Source organism: Dryobates pubescens, chromosome 6, assembly GCF_014839835.1.
Source record: "Dryobates pubescens isolate bDryPub1 chromosome 6, bDryPub1.pri, whole genome shotgun sequence".
Lineage (NCBI taxonomy): Eukaryota > Metazoa > Chordata > Aves > Piciformes > Picidae > Dryobates > Dryobates pubescens.
The window spans coordinates 42,769,745-42,789,001 of record NC_071617.1 but is presented as its reverse complement, the minus strand read 5'-3'; the positions used below and the strand labels follow the sequence as shown (position 1 = coordinate 42,789,001).

The 19,257-nt window shown below is 39.3% G+C and overlaps 1 protein-coding gene across 3 annotated transcripts in view; it reads left to right on the top strand.

Annotated features, from left to right (window-relative positions):
* BTBD9 (BTB domain containing 9) overlaps positions 1 to 19,257 on the top strand; it is a 128,537-nt gene that overhangs the window by 7,011 nt on the left and 102,269 nt on the right. For all 3 annotated transcript variants that reach the window (XM_054162419.1, XM_054162416.1, XM_054162417.1), the window contains 4 exons: positions 844 to 1,207; positions 3,355 to 3,619; positions 6,092 to 6,311; positions 10,917 to 11,036. In XM_054162419.1, coding sequence (XP_054018394.1) covers positions 844 to 1,207; positions 3,355 to 3,619; positions 6,092 to 6,311; positions 10,917 to 11,036 — 969 coding nt within the window. The remainder of the gene's footprint in view (positions 1 to 843; positions 1,208 to 3,354; positions 3,620 to 6,091; positions 6,312 to 10,916; positions 11,037 to 19,257) is intronic.

Below are 19,257 nucleotides of genomic sequence, written 5' to 3'. Positions count from 1 at the left end.
GACCTTCATTAAATTGGATTTTGAAGCTAGTTTCACAAATTCAAGAGAAAAATAACTTCAGAACAGAAAAGTGCTGTAAAATTGTTTTGATTTCTCAGGTTATAAATGACGTGCGTCTATGGAATATACTCAGTCTAATTTTGATGCATTGGAATTGAGTATTTGAAGAGGTCTGGCAGATAGAGGTTAGAATATATATTTTAAAACTAGGAAAAATACTACTTCAACTCTTTTAAGAGCTGGGCATTTTTCACTCTAAATGTAATTTATAGAACTTCCTTGTAATCTTTTTATAGCTAATTTTGTTGCAGAGTTAAGCTAATGACTAACCTGAAGTGTGAATGCAAATTGTGTTCAAACAATCTATCATAGTTTAAAAAATTATTGTGGGTACGTGGATTTTTTTTCTCAAGATTCAGGATTTCATCAGAGTTGCTGTGTGCTGGATTTAGAGTAAGGAACAGAGATCAAGAATCTTAAGATTTGCTAATCTGCTTCTGTTGTGCTGGTGACCCATTTGAATTTTGTTCTTTGTGTTCCCCCCCCCCGCCCCACACTAATAGCAGTAAGGTACAAGAGTGATACCTCAATTTCTGCCTTGCAGGCTTTTGTTCAAAGTAGAGAAGGAGTGTGTGTTGTGTAGGGTAAAAGCATGATGCAATAGAATATTATTCTTGTGCAACCATTGTCACTTTACATGCAAAGAATGTGAGTTTTTCTTTTGTTGAGTTTTCAACTACATGCCCTTTGTATTCCTCTTGATGTATATGGTCATTGATTCCTTTCTCTTTCTACTTGGTTTTTATCAGGATATAAATTTCTCAAATTTTATCTTCTTTTTAGGGCATTGCTATATGGAGGAATGAGAGAATCTCAGCCTGAAGCAGAAATACCTCTTCAGGACACTACTGCAGAAGCATTTGGCATGCTGTTGAAGTATATTTACACTGGTCGTGCTACACTACGAGATGAGAAAGAGGAGGTTCTCCTAGACTTTCTAAGCCTAGCACATAAATATGGGTTTCCAGAACTGGAGGATTCCACGTCTGACTATCTTTGCACAATACTTAATATTCAGAATGTCTGTATGACATTTGATGTTGCCAGTCTTTATTCCCTCCCCAAATTAACTTGTATGTGCTGTATGTTCATGGATAGAAATGCCCAAGAGGTGCTCTCCAGTGAAGGCTTCCTATCACTTTCTAAGGTAAATCTTTTGCTTTCCCTTTTCCTCCCAGGAATGTTTATTTTAATTTGTATACAACTTCATGATAAAATACCAACGAGGACACCAAATACAAGTTTATATGTTAGTTAACAAGCATAATTTTATACTAGTGAAATGAGCAATTGGAATTGTCCAAGCCAAGCTGAACTGAAAATCCTGGTTATTCATTTGGAATTTTTTAGGTATTTAATTTTAACCAGTCATGTAGCTAATTATAATACATCAAATGGAGTGTTCAAAGGTGGGAGCAGGTAGTTTAATCTTAGTTTGTCTTTTTGTTTTTTTAATCTTTTCTTGAAACAATATAATTTGGCTTCTAAATGCTGCCCAGGGAATATAAAAATCTGAAGATAACAGAAGATATTCCATTCTGTTATGTTTTTGATATGGGCTACCTCACTGATGGATTGTTTCCTGTTGCATGAGCTAAAGCATTCTAGAGGTTGCTGTGCCTTCTAGTGCTGATGGTCATCATGTTCTGAGATTACATTACATGGTGGTGTTGTGGGGTGGTGTGGGTTTTTCTGTGCATTGGTTTTGTAGTTGTTAGATGTATAAATATTTGTGCTCTTGTCAGGCTGTTCTATGATGCTGAAATTTTCCATTTACTCTGGAGTGGTCTTTGAGCTCAACATAATAGCGACAGAATATTTTCAGATGGTGCTCATATGAAGCAACAGAGGATCCTGAGTGAAAATCCGTTTAAATACTCTTTTTTTTGAAATGTTTTTAGTGGGAAAGCTGTGATTTTTTTTTCCCTTGAAGAAGCACAAGACACTCTGTTTTGCTGACTAACTTACTAGAAAAAATACTTTATTGTCTCTGCTTGGTTCTGCCATGTGCTATTTGTTAAGTCTGAACTCAGAACATATTCTCAATGAAGAGGATAGCAAATGTTATTCATCAGGAAGTACATACTTTAAGACCTTTCTGACATAGCCAGTCCTGGTATATATGAGAGATTTTGTCTGTTCTTAGGCAAACTCGTAATTCTTCTACTAGCTAAGAGAAAATCAAAAAGCTGTTTCATTCTTTTTGTTCTCATTTTGCAGTCAGTGGATCTTCTGCCTGAATAAGAGCCACTGAAGTTTTCACTTGCTCATTCAGAATTGATACCAAAAGGGCGGGGGGAACTCTCAAGTAGTTAGAAATGGTTTATAAAGATGATTCCAAGCCACACTTCTTTTTTTTCTCATCAGTGTTCTTATGCCAGCCTAAGTTTAAAGGAATGCTTTGAACTATCCTACCAAATTGCCAAATCATGTCTTATGTTCTAAAGTAAATGTAAAGTGGTTACTGGAATTAAATTGATTTGAATAGATCTCCAAACACTTCAATTCTGAATTATTTCCTGGAATCATAGAACTGCCAAGGTTGGAAGAAACTTTTGAGTTCATTGAGTCCGACCACTCACCTAGAGCTTGCAATCCCAAATCCCCTGAGTACTGCTGAAACCATACTACTGAACCATGTCCCTGAGCACCATGCATATTTTAAGTACCTCCAGGGATGGTGACTCTACCACCTCCCTGGGTAACCTATTCCAATGCTTGATAACCCCTGCTGTGAAGAAACTTTTCCTAATATCCAATCAGGACCTCCCTTGGCACAACCTGAGGCTGTTTCCTCTCGTCCTGTCATTTGTTGCATGTGAGAAGAGATGGAATCTCACCTCTCTCCGACCTCCTCTGAAGTAGTTGCAGGGAGCAATAAGGTCTTCCTCAGCCTCCTCTTCTGAAGACTAAACATCCCCAGTTCCCTAAGGTGTTCCTCATAAGATCTGTGTTCAGATCCCTTCATCACTTTGTCCGCTCTTCTTTGGACATGCTTCAGCACCTCAGTGCTTCTTGCAGCAAGTGGCCCAGAACTGAACACAGTATTCAAATATGACTCCTTTTTGTTTATTATGTTACTTGTTATTTACACGATGGAGTCTTTAATTCTTGCTTGATTAACTAGAACAAGCTACAGTTTTAGATCATCAGTCCTTTGGAGAAGATTTTTAATAACAAGTTAAAATACCTATTCATTTTTATTCCCCACCCCCCCCCTTTTTTTTTTTTTTTTTAATTCAAACAGAAAAAATTCTGTTCATTTGGTTTGGTTGGTTTGTTTTTCTTTTCCAGGCTGCTCTGTTAAGTATTGTACTGAGGGACTCATTTGCAGCTCCTGAGAAGGATATTTTCCAGGCTTTGATGAATTGGTGTAAACATAACCCCAAGGAAAACCATGCTGAAATAATGCAAGCTGTACGTTTGCCTCTAATGAGTCTAACAGAACTACTGAATGTTGTAAGACCTTCTGGATTGCTGTCACCTGATGCCATCCTAGATGCCATTAAAATTCGTTCAGAGAGTCGGGACATGGATCTCAACTACAGAGGCATGTTAAGTAAGTGTCATGGTTTTTGGTTGGGTGTATTTTTTCACTCTGACAGCTGTGGTTGACTGGAGGATATGGTTAATTTGAGTCCTTTGCCTTTATTGTGTGTTTTAAAAGGCTTACCTAATTAAATATCTCCTTATGCCCAGTGCTTTCCATTTCTGTTTCTCAAATAGTATAAGTCAACACATTTTCTTGCTTTGTATCTCACATATGGCTCAAACCTGAATGTTGTATAAGTGTGTTTTCCTAGAGGAGGTGCTATTTTAATAGAAAAACTTGTGCAAAAGCATTGAAAACAAAAGTGCCTTAGCTGTGGAATATATGGTATTTAACTGATTTTATGTTGATGTGGGCTTGTTTTCTACTTACGAAGGTATTCACATTTTCTCCATTACTTTTGATTTTTCTCTTACTTTTTAGTATAAACAAGTCTTCCAAAACTGTATTAATGGAAGTCTGAAAAGTGAGAAGCCTTTTGTCTGACTTTTGTGCTTTCTGTTAATTCAAAAAGATTATCTAACACTGACCTTCAGAAAGATACTGTTACTTTGCTATCTAGTGTGTGATCTAGAGTATTTGCCCGTCACCAAAGAATAAAGTTAAAATGTTCTTTGAGGGTCTGCACTGTAGTCTGTCAGTCATGTAGGATGAACTCTCAAAATAAATGCTGTCTCAGAACTGTCTGTCTCCTTTGTTCTCGTTTGGAAATGACAGATAGTAATATTTAAACAGGAATTTAATATTGGAATATTGTGAAAGTCTTCATGCAAGGCATTCCATTGGCAGTGCAGTAGATAAATTTGAAAAACTAAAGCAATGGGTTTTTTGCACTTTTTTTTCCTGCATATTTATGTCTCAGTATGGTCCCAATCTCAAAGTTTTGAGCTTCATCAAAATCACAGACTTTTAGAGCATGGAATTTCAATGTTGTTTTAGTACTAGTTCATGCTCTTGGGACTTGTTCTGTTTATGCAAACATCGATGACCACATCGTTTCATACTTGTGCTATTTTAGGTAGTAGTGCTACAACACTTAATATTTTACTGCTTCAAATTCTATTCTTTAGATGTTAAACTTAACATCCTGTTAAAATTCATAGTTGTGTTGCCTGCCTGCCTGAGCTGTGCAGGGGCAGCTTTTCATCGTTTAGCTTTCAGATCATGTGTTCTAGGTTCTCTTCTCAAACAAGACTGTTAATTTAATTTTTTTTTTTTTAACAGGATGATTCACCAATGATTTGTTTTCTGGTTAAGAGTTAGGAATCATTATCCTCAGCTATATAATGGGTTTATTACTGTGAAATACTGTCCTAAAAATCTTGCGTTGAACCATGCTGGGTCAAGTAGCCAAGTCTCCCATTTCTTTCAGGAGTGTTTAGCTTTGCAAAGCACTGGAAGCTTGCATACCTATCAAAATAGATTGTATAGCTATGCCACTCTATATGCCACTATGCAAATTCATAATGCATCTACATTATAAATATTTTGTGTGATTTTTAACTTAATTCTACTTCAAAGAACCAAAATACTCTGGCTGATACTAGAATAAAAGAATTGGGAAGATCAAAAAATAAAGTATTAGAGCTGTGGTTAGAAGTTGATCACAGTGAGAGACTCAAATGACCAAAACTTTAAAACCAGGTTGAAAGTGATAGTTGGATGAGGAAGGTGCAGTAGAATTGTGAAAAATCATGAAAGGGACTGAGGATATAGGCAATACATAGAATAGAATAGAATTAACCAGGTTGGAAAAGACCTTTGAGATCATCAAGTCCAACCTATCACCCAACACCATCTAATCAACTAAACCTTGGCACCAAGTGCCTCATGCAGTCTCCCCCTAAACACCTCCAGTGATGGTGACTCCACCACCTCCCTGGGCAGCCCATTCCAATGCCCAATCACTCTCTCTGTGTAGAATTTCTTCCTAACATCCAGCCTAAACCTCCCCTGGTGCAGCTTGAGACTGTGTCCTCTTGTTCTGGTGCTGGTTGCCTGGGAGAAGAGACCAACCCCCATCTGGCTACAACCTCCCTTCAGGTAGTTGTAGACAGCAAGAAGGTCTCTCCTGAGCCTCCTCTTCTCCAGGCTAAGCAACTCCAGCTCCCTCAGCCTCAGAGGGCTTGTGCTCCAATCCCCTCCCCAGCTTTGTTGCCCTTCTCTGGACACATTCCAGCAACTCAACATCTTTCCTAAACTGAGGGGCCCAGAAAGGGCCCCTATTATCAGTACTCATTATTACCATAAAAAACCATAGGGGGCATCAAATTAAATGGCAGACACAAAATTTCTAAAATGCCTCTCGTTCTGTTTTTGATTGTTATTTCTTTTTTGTTTTCCTTGAGCATATGTTTGTGGACAAGAAAGGATACTGGCAATAAATCTTTGTTCTGACCTAGTACAGTTGATGTTCAGAACATCAAATTTGCAACATGCGAGTGTAAAACTTCAAGAGTTTTTTTTCCTTTTTTGTCTTAGTACCAGGGGAAAATATTGCAACGATGAAGTATGGAGCACAGGTAGTAAAAGGGGAGCTGAAATCTGCATTATTAGATGGGGATACTCAGAACTATGACTTGGATCATGGCTTCTCTCGACATCCGATTGATGACGACTGCCGTTCTGGAATTGAAATCAAACTGGGCCAGCCATCAATAATCAACCACATCCGAATACTCCTGTGGGACAGAGATAGTCGGTAGGTGCCAAGTTGACATAAGAAGTGAAGGTAAAGCATTTTCCACTGGTGGTAATACAGCAGTGTGAAAAAATAATTAAATATTTTATAAACTGTTGCAGTTTGAGCTGCGTGCCCCCTGATGTGTTCATTTCCTGTGTCCAGAAATCCAGCCCAGAGGGATGGACGCAGGAAATTGTGTGTATTTCCTACCATAATTCCTTGCACCACTATAAGATCCAGTGCGGGGTCTAGCACTTTCTCTTTTCTTCCTCCTCTGCCAGCCGGTAACTGGGGGAGATGCCTCCTGGCTTTGGGCCTGGCTAGGCCCAAGGCCACAGGGGGATGGGCAGTCTCAGGCCTGGCCAGCTGAGACTAGCCCAGCAGAGGGAGGGGGAAGAAGGAGCCCTGAGGGTCTCGGTGTACCCTCAGGTGGGAATGGGATGCCTCTGGGTTTGCTTTGGGATCTTTCTTTGTCACTGCGCTTTGGGTTTTCTGTAACATTCACTGCTTTCTATTTAAACTTTCATCACTTTTGCAATCCGTTTGTCTGAGTGTTTTATTCCTGCCCGTGGTGGGGAGAGCACATAAACCCAGCATGATACAGTGTTGGAAAGAACAATGACAGAATTTATTTAAAAACACCCTGGTTTTTTACGTGCAGTTTTGGTTACTTACACTCCCGACTGTATTTTGTGATACTGAACTACCTCTTAACATTTCAGCATATTTTCTGTCTTCATTATTTTATATTGCTAATGAAAGTTTACATAATTTAAATTGTTGTCTTCTGTTTGCTACTTAGTTTACTTTTATTTTAGTTTGAAGAATAATATTCTAGTTGTTTTGTAGAAAGCATTTTTTTTACGTCTTTACAGGCCAGACATTGATGGAATGTTTCACAGAATGTTAGGGGTTGGAAGGGACCTCAAAAGATCATCTAGTCCAACCCGCCTGCCAGAGCAGGATTACCTATACCAGATCACACAGGAACGCATCCAGGTGAATCTTGAATATCTCCAGAGAAGGAGACTCCACAACCTCTCTGGGCAGCCTGTTCCAGAGTTCTATCACCCTCACAGAGAAAAAAAATTTCTCTTTGTGTTTCCATGGAACTTCCTTTGCCTCAGCTTCCACACATTGCCCTTTGTGCCTCTTGGCACTTAGCCTTTACATATTTATAAACATTAATGAGGTCACCCCTTAGTCATCTCCTTTCTAAACTAAATAACCCCAGCTCCCTCAGTCTCTCCTCTTAAGGAAGATGTTCTGCTCCATTAATCAATTTTATGGCTCCATAATCAAGAATTTCTAGCAATTCCAGAGAGCTTATAGCCGGTAAAATGCCTTCATCTGTAAGACATCAATTGGCAGCTGCTGAAACTCGAGAGTAAAACCTTTCTCCTTGGGACAACTTACTAAAAAATATTTGTTCCTTGATGTCCTTTGCCCTCCTCTGAAATTTGTAGAAGAAACCGTTGTTGCTGGCAGAATATCAGTCAAGTTGAACCTCTACTCTAGAGATTTGTGCCTTCATAAAATATTGAGTGGGTATAGGATCTTTTTTCTGTGTCATCCTGAATTTTTTTCTGTCTTCTGTAGAAAGCTTGCAATTGGATTTTCTTTTGCTTCTTACTGGATGTAGTACTGGAATGGTCAGGCTGCACCCCCTATCCCAGTAGCACAACTGTCTATGAAAAGTGGGAAAGGAAGTATTTATAGGCATTGGTCCATTTGTAGGATCCTCAGCATAAGATATTGACATACTGGAATGAGTTCATCAGGACACAAGATGATGAGGGCTTGAGTACATAAAATGTACAAGGAGATGCTGAAAGAACTTGCTGTTTTAAGAGGAGAAGGCTTAGAAAAGGGAATTTATTGCTATCTTTGCCTGCTTAATGGAAGAATATAGGGAATACAGGGCCAGACAGAGGAATCTTGCATATGAAAGTGCTGTGGAGAGTAGCTCTCCAATTTTACTCTGTAAAAAAAATATGCTGTCCTTAAAAAAAGTAAAAGACTTAGTGGTGTGCATAATGGAACTGTAATTTTTGAGATAATTTTTCTTTGCTTGGTACCTTCAGAAAGAAACACAAAAAATCATGTTGTATATTGGCTACATATTTAGATTAGTGCTGTGATGGTGGTGTGAAAATCTCTGGATTATCACCACACAGAGGACGGACAATAACTTTTGGATCAAACCTGCTTGTACTCTAAAATGCTGGAGCCTTGTTTGGTCACATATGCATAGAACAGTAATAATGATCTGTGGAGGTCCCTTCCAATGCCTAACACTTTATGATTCTGCGATTAATAGTGTTGTCTAACTTCTTAGGACTTTTTAAACAATACAGCTTTAGACATCTAGTCCTTGAAGTCCTCAGCAAAAATTGAAGATGTTAACAAGGGCACTAAAGTTTAACAAAAAAGGTCTATGTAGAGCTATGTAAACAAACTTTTTTTAGAGGTCACTGTGAAAGGAGGATAGGAGCTAACATGGTGCTATTGAAATGCCTGTCAGTGTCACAGACTTGTATGTTAAGTGTAATGATGTGTTCTGAAAGATTTCCTGATTTGATGATCACAAATGGAGTTTCTGTTCCATTCTGAGTATTACTGTTGTAGGTGTACTATGAAAATAGCAGTGGCTTTTGAATAGAATAGAATTAACCAGGTTGGAAAAGACCTTTGAGATCATAGAGTCCAACCTATCACCCAACACCATCTAATCAACTAAACCATGGCACCAGGTACCCCATCCAGTCTCTTCCTAATCACCTCCTTGGGCAGCCCATTCCAATGGTTAATCACTTTCTGTAAAGAACCTCTTCCTAACATCCAGCCTAAATGTCCCCTGGTGCAGCTTGAGACTGTGTCCTCTTGTTCTGGTGCTGGCTGCCTGGGAGAAGAGACCAACCCCCACCTGGCTACAACCTCCCTTCAGGTAGTTGTAGACAGCAATAAGTGTCCCCTGAGCCTCCTCCTCTCTGTACATTTTAATTTTCTGTTTGCATTTTCCTTCTAACAGCAAATAAGGTAGACATAACTGATAAGCATAAGGAGGACACAGATTCTGTTGGTGATTTTTTTTTTTTTTAATTTTTTTTTCTTTAGTTTTGCTGAGATAATTTTGGGATGTGTAAGTAATTGGCGACTGAATTAACAGTGTATCATGAAAAACCAAAGGAGTCTGAAGTGAATAACATCAGTGAGGAAATGATCATAAATTTATTTCTAGTGAAGGATTTGAATTTGCAGTTTTGACCTACTAAATGTTTTTTTTGTTTATTCATATGGGAATAGAAATAACTCTATCACTGGTGTTTAGATTTATTCCTTACAGAAGGAATAAAAGTGATTATTTATTTGTATGACTGAGTGGAAAGTCTCCGTTGTATTTTTTTGAGAGACAGTGGTATAATTAGTGTAGATTGTGTTAGGATATTTTAAGTCATTCTGAAAAATTATAGAATAGAATAAACGAGGATGGAAAAGACCTTCGAGATCGAGTCCAACCGATCATCCAACACCATCTAATCAACTAAACCATGGCACCAAGCACCCCATTCAGTTTCCTCCTAAACACCTCCAGTGATGGTGACTCCACCACCTCCCTGGGCAGCCCATTCCAATGGCCAATCACTCTCTCTATGAAGAACTTCTTCCTAACATCCAGCCTAAACCTCCCCTGGTGCAGCTTGAGACTGTGTCCTCTTGTTCTGGTGCTGGTTGCCTGGGAGAAGAGACCAACCTCTGCCTATCTACAACCTCCCTTCAGGTAGTTGTAGAGAGCAATAAGGTCTCCCCTGAGCCTGCTCTTCTCCAGGCTAAACAACCCCAGCTGCCTCAGCCTCTCCTCATAGGGCTTGTGCTCCAAACTCCTCCCCAGCTTTGTTGCCCTTCTCTGAACACCTTCCAGCAAGTCAACATCTTTCCTAAACTGAGGGGCCCAGAACTGGACACAGGACTCAAGGTGTGGCCTAACCAGTGCTGAGTACAGGGGCAGAATGACCTCCCTGCTCCTGCTGGCCACAATATTCCTGATGCAGGCCAGGATGGTATTGGCCTTCTTGGCCACCTGGGCACACTGCTGGCTCATGTTCAGCCTACTGTCAACCTGTACCCTCAGGTCCCTTTCTGCCTGGCCACTCTCCAGCCACTCCAACCCCAGCCTGTAGCTCTGCATGGGGTTGTTGTGGCCAATGTGTAGAACCCAACACTTGGATGTGTTAAATCTCATGCCGTTGGTCTCTGCTCATCTGTCCAGCCTGTCGAGGTCCCTCTGCAGAGCTCTCCTACCCTCTAACAGATCAACACCTGCCCCCAGCTTGGTGTCATCTGCAAATTTGCTGATGATAGACTCCATCCCCTCATCCAGATCATCAATAAAGATATTAAAGGGCATGGGGCCCAGCAGGATGTAATGTAACTGAGTGTGAATTAATTTTTAAAGCTTGTTTGAAAACACAGACCTCCTCTACACATCTTAGATACAGGTTTGTGAGTAGGAACAAATAGCCTTCTTTTCAGCATAACTGAGAATCCAGAAGAAAATGTAAAATTTAATACCTAACATGTGACTGCTTGTATTTCTAACCAGTGTTTTTTGACAATCCATAGGTCTTATTCCTACTACATTGAAGTGTCCATGGATGAGTTAGACTGGATTCGGGTTATCGATCACTCTAAATACCTCTGTCGTTCCTGGCAGAACCTGTATTTTCCTGCCCGTGTCTGCAGGTTAGTTCATCAGTGTAACATTGCATGGCTACCATTAAATGATATAGAACAAGAGTAAGTTGCTAGATTTTGATGCTGCATTATGTATTTCTGATAATGTGCAATATATACAACTTTCATCTTTAAAAAACCAAAAAACCCCAAACATCCTGTTTTGAAAACTCTATAGTGCCTCTAACTATATATCTTTCTTTTTCTTCTGAGTTACACAGTTACACTCACTTGTCCTCTGAGCTGAGCCATTTATTATTTTTTTTCCACTCAGTTGTAAACATCATTCCCTCACTGCCAAAATGTTTTAAATGCATTTACGTACTTGCTATAGAAGTTAAAAATGTGGGGTTATGTACTTTATATTTTTGTCTGCTGTTGCATTCAAAGAGTGTTTTAAACAGTTGTGAAATGTGGGAGTTAGAGCTGAGGAGGTTTCAGCAACAGTCTGTGTAAACCAAGGCAGATAGATGAGTTTAATAATTGTGGATGGGATGATGTCTTTTTACTGTATGTGCTGGAAATGCTGGACAGAGCTTATGCTCACATAGAAATTGACTCACCCAAAACATTGAATTGAGCTTATGAATAAAGAGGCCACAATCTGTAGATGCTGAAGATATTAGGTTTTAGGTCTTAGACACAAAGAGGAAATGCACTATACTGTAGTAACAATTTTTTAATCAGCCAGCAGCTCTTGGAATCCCCAAGAAGGGGAAATGCTTTCTTTTTCTCAAAGAACAATCTCTTTCTCTGGTGTGGGTTTTGTGTTTGGTGGTTTTTGTTGTTTTCCCCACCCCCCCTGCTCTGCAACCTGGGAGTACTGGCAAGCAGTTGTAGTCTGTGGGGAGAATCTGGTGGGTCAGTTGTGTGTGTCTCCTTTTCAGAAAACTTTCTCAGCTTCCCTCTCCATTGGTAAGTTCATACTGAATGTAACTGACTTGAAGTTTATTTCCTGATTCTGATTTTACTGTTTTCTCTTTCTGGAATAGCTGTCACTGTTCCTTAGTTTGTGTTGTGCTGAAAGGTATCTGTCATAGATCATCTAGCAATGATGAAATGGCTTATGGAGTTTGTAAGTGTTTTACTTATCTTGGGGTTACGGTTTTTTGTATGTGCGTGACCTTACCATGATGTGAAATGGATGGGTTGTTGGCAAGGACAGCTTTTTTGCTTCTATCCCGTTACCAAGAAGCTTTGAAGAGGTCTAGGTTGCTATGGTGGGACTTCCCTTAATCTTCTTTCAAAAGACTTGTCTAAAAGTAATTTTTCTCTGTTTCAGCATCAGTTGATCTGTTTGTCATCCCCATGTCAGCTGTCTTCATCTGTGTGTGTCTGTGTGTGCTATGTTTTGAGAGCCTCATTGGTCTGTTTTGGTGAAGGCTCTATAGCCTTGCACTGCAACTGCAGAGAGGGAGGAGTGGAGGGGAGAAAGTCATTCCAGAGTTTAGGAAGTGCTCATTTTTGGCACAAAAGGACTACTGCTACGTTCTGGCTTTCCAGTGATGTCTTAATCCTCCATAAGTGACTTGCCTTCTATTGGAAGAACAAATTAGCAGGAGGGAGTCACATTTCATGTGGTGGTTTTGTATCCATAGCTACACATTTTCTTAAATGCATGCAGAAGCACATCTGGCAACCACCCCCTTGCAGTTATATTTTAGCAGGTATTTTGACTATGCAGTAACTACAGCTTTGATTTCCCTCTTCATGCCTCTAATTTTTCCTGTACTGCTCCATTATTCACAGTATTTTCTGTAAATCTTTGTTCCTCATTATCATATCCACAAAATGGTAGAGAATTCCCTGGAGGTGCTTTTAAAGGACAAGTAAAAGAACTAAAAAGAAAGTCATGTAGCAGCATAATTTTACGAGTACTTATTGTTATGGAGGAGTAACCTTAAGGCAATATAAGTTCTCAGTTATGAGTCAACATTATAATTCAGGGTAGTTTAGATAAGGCTGTTCTGTAATCTCTCTTTACATCAGTGAATTGAAGCCTGTGTTATAGTAAGAGCACATTTGCTAGACAAACATAAAAATACTGTAGCTACAGTTTGCTGTTGTTTTTCTGTTGTGGGGGTTTTTTTCACCTATTACATACCCAATTACAGCCCTAAAATTGCTGACATTTTTTTCAGGACTTCCACTTCAAGAACTTTGTATTTTTAATTTTTTAATATTAATATAAATAAAATTAGGTCTAACTTGAAGATTGGCTCTACTTCCATCAGGGATTTGGACCACATGATCTCCAGAAATGAGGCTTTGAGTGAGAGAGGCTATATATATGTACATACTTGTATTTGATTCTTTTATATCACAGAACGTTAAGGTGTTGGAAGGGACCTTGAAAGATCATTTAGTCCAACCTCCCTGCCAGAGCAGGTCACACAGGAATGTGCCCAGGTGGGATTTGAGTGTCTCCAGGGGAGACTCTGCAACCTCTCTGGGTAGCCTGTTCCAGGGTTTTGACACCATCACAGTGAAAAACTTTTTCCTTATGTTCATGTGGAACCTCCCATGGTCCAGCTTGCACCCATTGGCCCTTGTTCTATCATTGAATATTGGTGTGAAGAGCCTGGGTCCATCCTACTGACACTCGCCCTTCAAATGCTTATTAACATTAATGAGGTCTCTCAGTCTGCTCCTCTCCAAGCTAAAGAGCCCCAGCTCCTTCAGTCTCTCCTCGTAGGGAAGATGTTCCACTTCCTTAATCATCATTGTGGCCCTGTGCTGGACTCTTTCAGGCAGTTCCCTGGCCTTCTTGAAGTGAGGGGCACAGAACAGGACACAATATTCCAGGTGCAGCCTCACCAGGGCAGAGCAGAAGGGGAGGAGAACCTCTGTCGACCTACTAACACCACCCCTTCTAATACACACCAGGATACCATTTGCCGTCTTGGCCACAAGGGCACATTGCTGGCTCATGATGATCCACCAGGAACCCCAAGTCCCTTTCCTCTGTGCGGCTCTCTGACAGGTCAGTCCCCAACCTGTACTGCTCCATGGGGTTGTTCTTTCCCAGGTGCATGACTCTACACTCGTCCTTACCGTGTTCCAATAAATTCTCCCTGCCCAAAGCGCCAGCCTGTCTAGGTCCTGCTGAATGGCAGCCCAGCCTTCAGGTGTGTCAGCCACTCCTCCCAGTTTTGTGTCATCAGCAGACTTGCTGACAGTGCTCTCTGTTCCCTTATCCAGGTTGTTGATGGATAGTACTGAGTAGTACTGGTCCCAGTACTGACCCCTGAGGGACCCCAATAGATTCAGGCCTATATGTGGCTTTTAATGAAGACTATTTAGAATGAAGAGAAGGGTACTAAATTGTTTTTAACTGTCCCTAATTTCAGGGGTTTGTGATTATGTATTTAAAGTAGTTTATTTACTTAATTGAGTTAAAGTAGTTATTTCTAGCATAATAGCATATCCAAAACAAATCCTAAAATGAACAGCTTTTTTTTTTTTTTTGTCATCTGAAAGAGATAATCTTTAGTGTTGTGAGATTTAAAGTATGAGCTAATATGAGAATGTCAGAATGTATTCTTTGGCATTCTGTTTTTACGGTTAAGATATGCATGTTTATCAAAGGGCAGATATGTTTTAAATGCTTCATGTACTCTGTCTAGAAAGAAATTGTTATCAGATTATCCACAGATGATGAAAAAACAATATTGTAGCTCAGCAAAGAGCTTGCATGTGCTAGCATGCAAGCACTAGATTAATCAGTACATCTCTTCACATCCAAAAGTAGTCATGTTTTCATATGTGCTCAGCACTTCTTCTGTTGTGTACTCCTGAGTCCCAGTGCCAACATTTTCTTATTCATAGGTTACAGTGGAGAGGAGTGCTTTGCAAGTGTTGTGCTTTGCTCTGTCTTCTTGCTATTAGTCTTCACATTTATACACTTTCTGTCTTAGTGACACACACAATCTCTTTGCACCGACCACTTAGGGAATCCTGCAGCAATTATTTTAAAGATGTGTGCATTTTCAGCAGAAAATGGTGGACTAAGTATCTTTCACAGTACAGTTTCTTACCTCTATAGGTTTGGAAAAGGTGATATGGTTTTTGTTTGGTTCTTTTGGGTTTTTTTAATTTATTTCAAGAAGTGTTTTTAGCTCATGCTGGTTTTTGTCATCACTGTACAGGATGACAACATTTTGAGGAGCAGCAAAGAGCTAGAGGTGAGGGTCATTAGCTGTGTTTTTATTTGCACACCTTTTTTCAAAGCACCAGAACAAGGGGACACAGTCTCAAGCTGCACCAGGGGAGGTTTAGACTCAAGGTGAGGAGAAAGTTCTTCACTGAGCGAGTCGTTCGTCATTGGAATGTGCTGCTCAGGGAGGTGGTGGAGTCACCATCCCTGGAGGTGTTCAAGAGGGGATTGGACGTGGCACTTGGTGCCATGGTCTAGTCGTGAGGTCTCTGGAGACAGGTTGGACTCGATAATCCTCAAGATCTCTTCCAACCTTAGTTATACTGTGATAGAGCATGCCAGATACTGTACACATTGCTGAAGGACGGCCTGTTTGTGTCTGATACACTGGAGCAAGTGTTCAAATACAGATTATAAAGAGAATATGAGCCCAGTAACATTAGGCAAGGTTATTTGCCTTTTTGAGTTACCATTCACCTAAATATTAGTTATAGAGGAGAAAAGCTGTCAAGGGCTAAACTAACATGTTCACCTGAGTTTAAGAAGCTGTTCAGACATTTCCATTGGCATGAAAATTGATGGAGTGTATGTTGTATTTATGTGTATGCAGGTTGGCTTTTTTTTAAAAAACAACCAACCCCCCCAAAAACCAACATTTCACTCTTCTCTCAAGTGAATCTTTCCCTTTCCAAATCTACAAGCACTACCTCTTTCATACTAACTGGGAAAAGTGCAGCCTTCTGGCAGTTAGTTCTTAAGTAATTCATACTAGAATGAATTAGGACTGGTTCAGTCTCCTTAATGAGTCATTGTATTATGTGTGTCATGACTTTGTCACAACTCTTTTTGCTATATGGAACATTGAAGAATACTCACAATAGTGTCAGAGTTAGAGGTGTTACTGTGCTTCCCATGAAAGTTCATTTGTACCTGGCAAAGTATATATGAAGCCATTGAAATGGATTATACAGAATCAAGGAAATAATGTGATAGGATTATTTACACTAGGTGTTTCTTTTTTAAATGTCATGTACTTGCATGCTCAGTTTTGTCTTTTAATGGCTTCAGAAGAACTTTTGCTGGCCATAACCTTTGTGTAGGTCAGTTGATCTGAAATGGAAGAGTAGTGACCCAAGACGGACATTCCTTAAAGAAAAGGAGGTGAGAAGATCTGACCCCCTCAGTTTAAGAAGTTGAGTTGCTCAAAAGTGTCCAGAGAAGAGCAACAAAGCTGGTGAGGGGTTTGGAGCACAAGCCCTGAGGAGTGGCTGAGGGAGCTGGGGTTTGTTAGCCTGGAGAAGAGGAGGCTCAGGGGAGACCTGATTGCTGTCTACAACTACCTGAAGGGTGCATGTAGCCAGGTGGGGATCGATCTTTTCTCCCAGGCAACCTGTGACAGACAGTCTCAAGTTGTACCAGGGGAGGTTTAGGCTGGATGTGAGGAAGAAGTTCATAAAGTGATTGGCCATTGGAATGGGCTGCCCAGGGAGGTGGTGGAGTCACCATCACTAGAGGTGTTTAGGAAGAGACTGGATGGGGTGCTTGGTGCCATGGATTAGTTGGTTAGATGGTGTTGGGTGATGGGTTGGACTTGATGATCTTGTAAGTCTTTCCCAACCTGGTTAATTCTGTATTCTCTCTGTTTTCTCACGCACCAATGATTTGTTTGTAGGGTGTAGTCTGGATTTATATACAAGCTGATTTGTACAAGGAAGATTTTCTTAGGCATTGGAGCTTAGTGTAAGAGGTAAAAGGGTGTGCTGCATTTGGAAGGGATTTTTTTGGTTAGAAAAAGTGCTATATATAATACCTGTGATTTTTTTTTTTTGAGGTAATTGTATTTCACACTTTTGTTTAAATGATTTCAGAATACATTATTCCACCAGCTTTAAAAATCAAATAGCCATATATACTGTGCAGAAAAAACAAATAAGAAAGAAAATTAATTTTCTCTTCTTTAATATGGTGTGGGGGGTTTGTGGTTTTGTTTGTTGGGGTTTTTTTTTAAGTTTATTTTGATTCTAGTTTCATTGTTTGCATTTACAGCAATTTTTATGTGGAGCTGGAGACATTCCTTAGAGGAAAGTTGGGAGACAGTCATGTAAGCATGTCCTGTCAAAGTAACAACCGTTGGGTTCATAGGTATTCCAGCTGTGCCTTTTAACAGGCAGGGTGGAAGGGAATAGTTGTGTATTTGTTTTCCTTGTGTGATTTGTTGCTGTTTTTTTAAGTGAATACTTTTCTTTCCTATTTCAAAATACTTTAATATATACCTCTTGATAAAGCTAGTTATTTACTATGTCAATGACTTGAAAAATTTAATACCATTTTAATGATTATATTAACAATTTAATGCTTTCTTATGTGGCACTTATGCAGTCCATAGTCCTGATAGTATTGGATTGTTATGCTTAAAATAAAATCAGTGATACAAATAATAGAAGAGCTGCTTGTAGGGTATTTATCATAACTCATGTGGATATCAGTTTGAATATGGGTAAGCAACAGTGGTTCATTTAAAAAAGGGCAGATTTTCAAATTGAAATAGCATTCAGAGCTTTGGTTCTAAGCAACAGCTCATTTTATTGAAATAAAAAGTGCACATACATTACATAAATGTGAATACTTCTAAAGATCTTTAAACAGGCAATGCAGAGTTTTGCTTTATCCTTCTCACTTTATTCATCCTTTCATTTCTGTTCTGCAGCTTCATATTTTTACTTCACCTAATTTTGAAGAGCTCCTTTAAAACCATAACAAGAAAATGAAAAATGCGGAGGTCTCAAAATAAGCAAAATGTAGCCACAAGGTGTCACTGTAATAAAAGTTTAGAAGACTTAATTATTTTCTGCTTAAACTGCTCTAGTGAAGCTGTTATTCCTAGTGTATGTTGTGCTTGTGTACTAAAGTACCCAGATTTATGAAATCATTCTGATTTGCTATTTTTTGCTATAGAGAAAGTACAGAGATGGAACGTTAAATCAGAAGGAAAGTCTCAATTATGTTTCTAGTAAAAGAACTGATAGATGTCTATAGAATAATGTTTAAATGTGGAAAATTAAGCATTATCTTTTTCTTGGTTTTGTTTTGCTTTAAATCAAACCCCACTGAGATTTTTCTGATGCTAGTAGGTTGAATTAGTTGTGTTATAATATGTCTAAGTTCTCTGTGTTTTGATTAAAGTACTTGGCTGATATAGAAAGTGTGGTGTTGAATTTTTTACTTGAGAAGGTGTGTTAAATGTATTTATTAGTGCAGACAGAATGTCTTCACTTTCCTTTTATGCAGCAGTGATAATGTTGGGAGGGGGTTTTTGTTCAGTGCTTCAGCAGTTCTAGCTACTAATGATTACATGATTTGTAATGATCTGCCTGAGTGGAGACAAATTAAGTTGTGGACCCTGAGCACTGAAAAAAGCAAGGTGTAAAAAAGAGTAAATGTTTCAGTGCTAACACAGTGCTAAACTATGAGATTTTGGTAGCTGTGCACAATTAGTTTGTATGTAGTAACATACGGAGAGATATGATTATTCAAGTATAGGTTAGGCAAGACTTTGTTTAGTCCTGTTCTTGGGGCTGCCTTAGATACCCGTGCTTTGTACTGATGATTGTGCAGTCATTTTGTTTTCCTTTCTGCTTGGGAGGCTCACTCATTGAAATTCGCTACTGATTAAGCAGCAGTGTCTCACTTTCAGCCTTACTAGTAGGTCTCTGATATCCTTATCTGTAGTAGATAACCATTTTGCAGTTTTCCTGTGTTTGGTGAAAACATTGTGGATAATAATTTACTAAAAGATGTTGCAAATGTGGTTTAATTTAAGAAACAAACAAGGAAAAAATCAATTGAAGCAGTCCCAGGTACTGGAGATAAACTGAAAAGAAATCTGTGTCTGCAGGTCTAATTTTGCACTGGCTTTTTTCAAGCAAGCAGTTCTGCATCCTCTGCCTTCCCCAGTAGAGAATGGAGGTGTTCAGAAAAAGCACATAACCATAGGAAAAAAAACCTTTTGAATGTTGCTTCAACTGAAAATGCAATCACACTGCATCACTCACTGGCCTAACTGAAAAATACAGG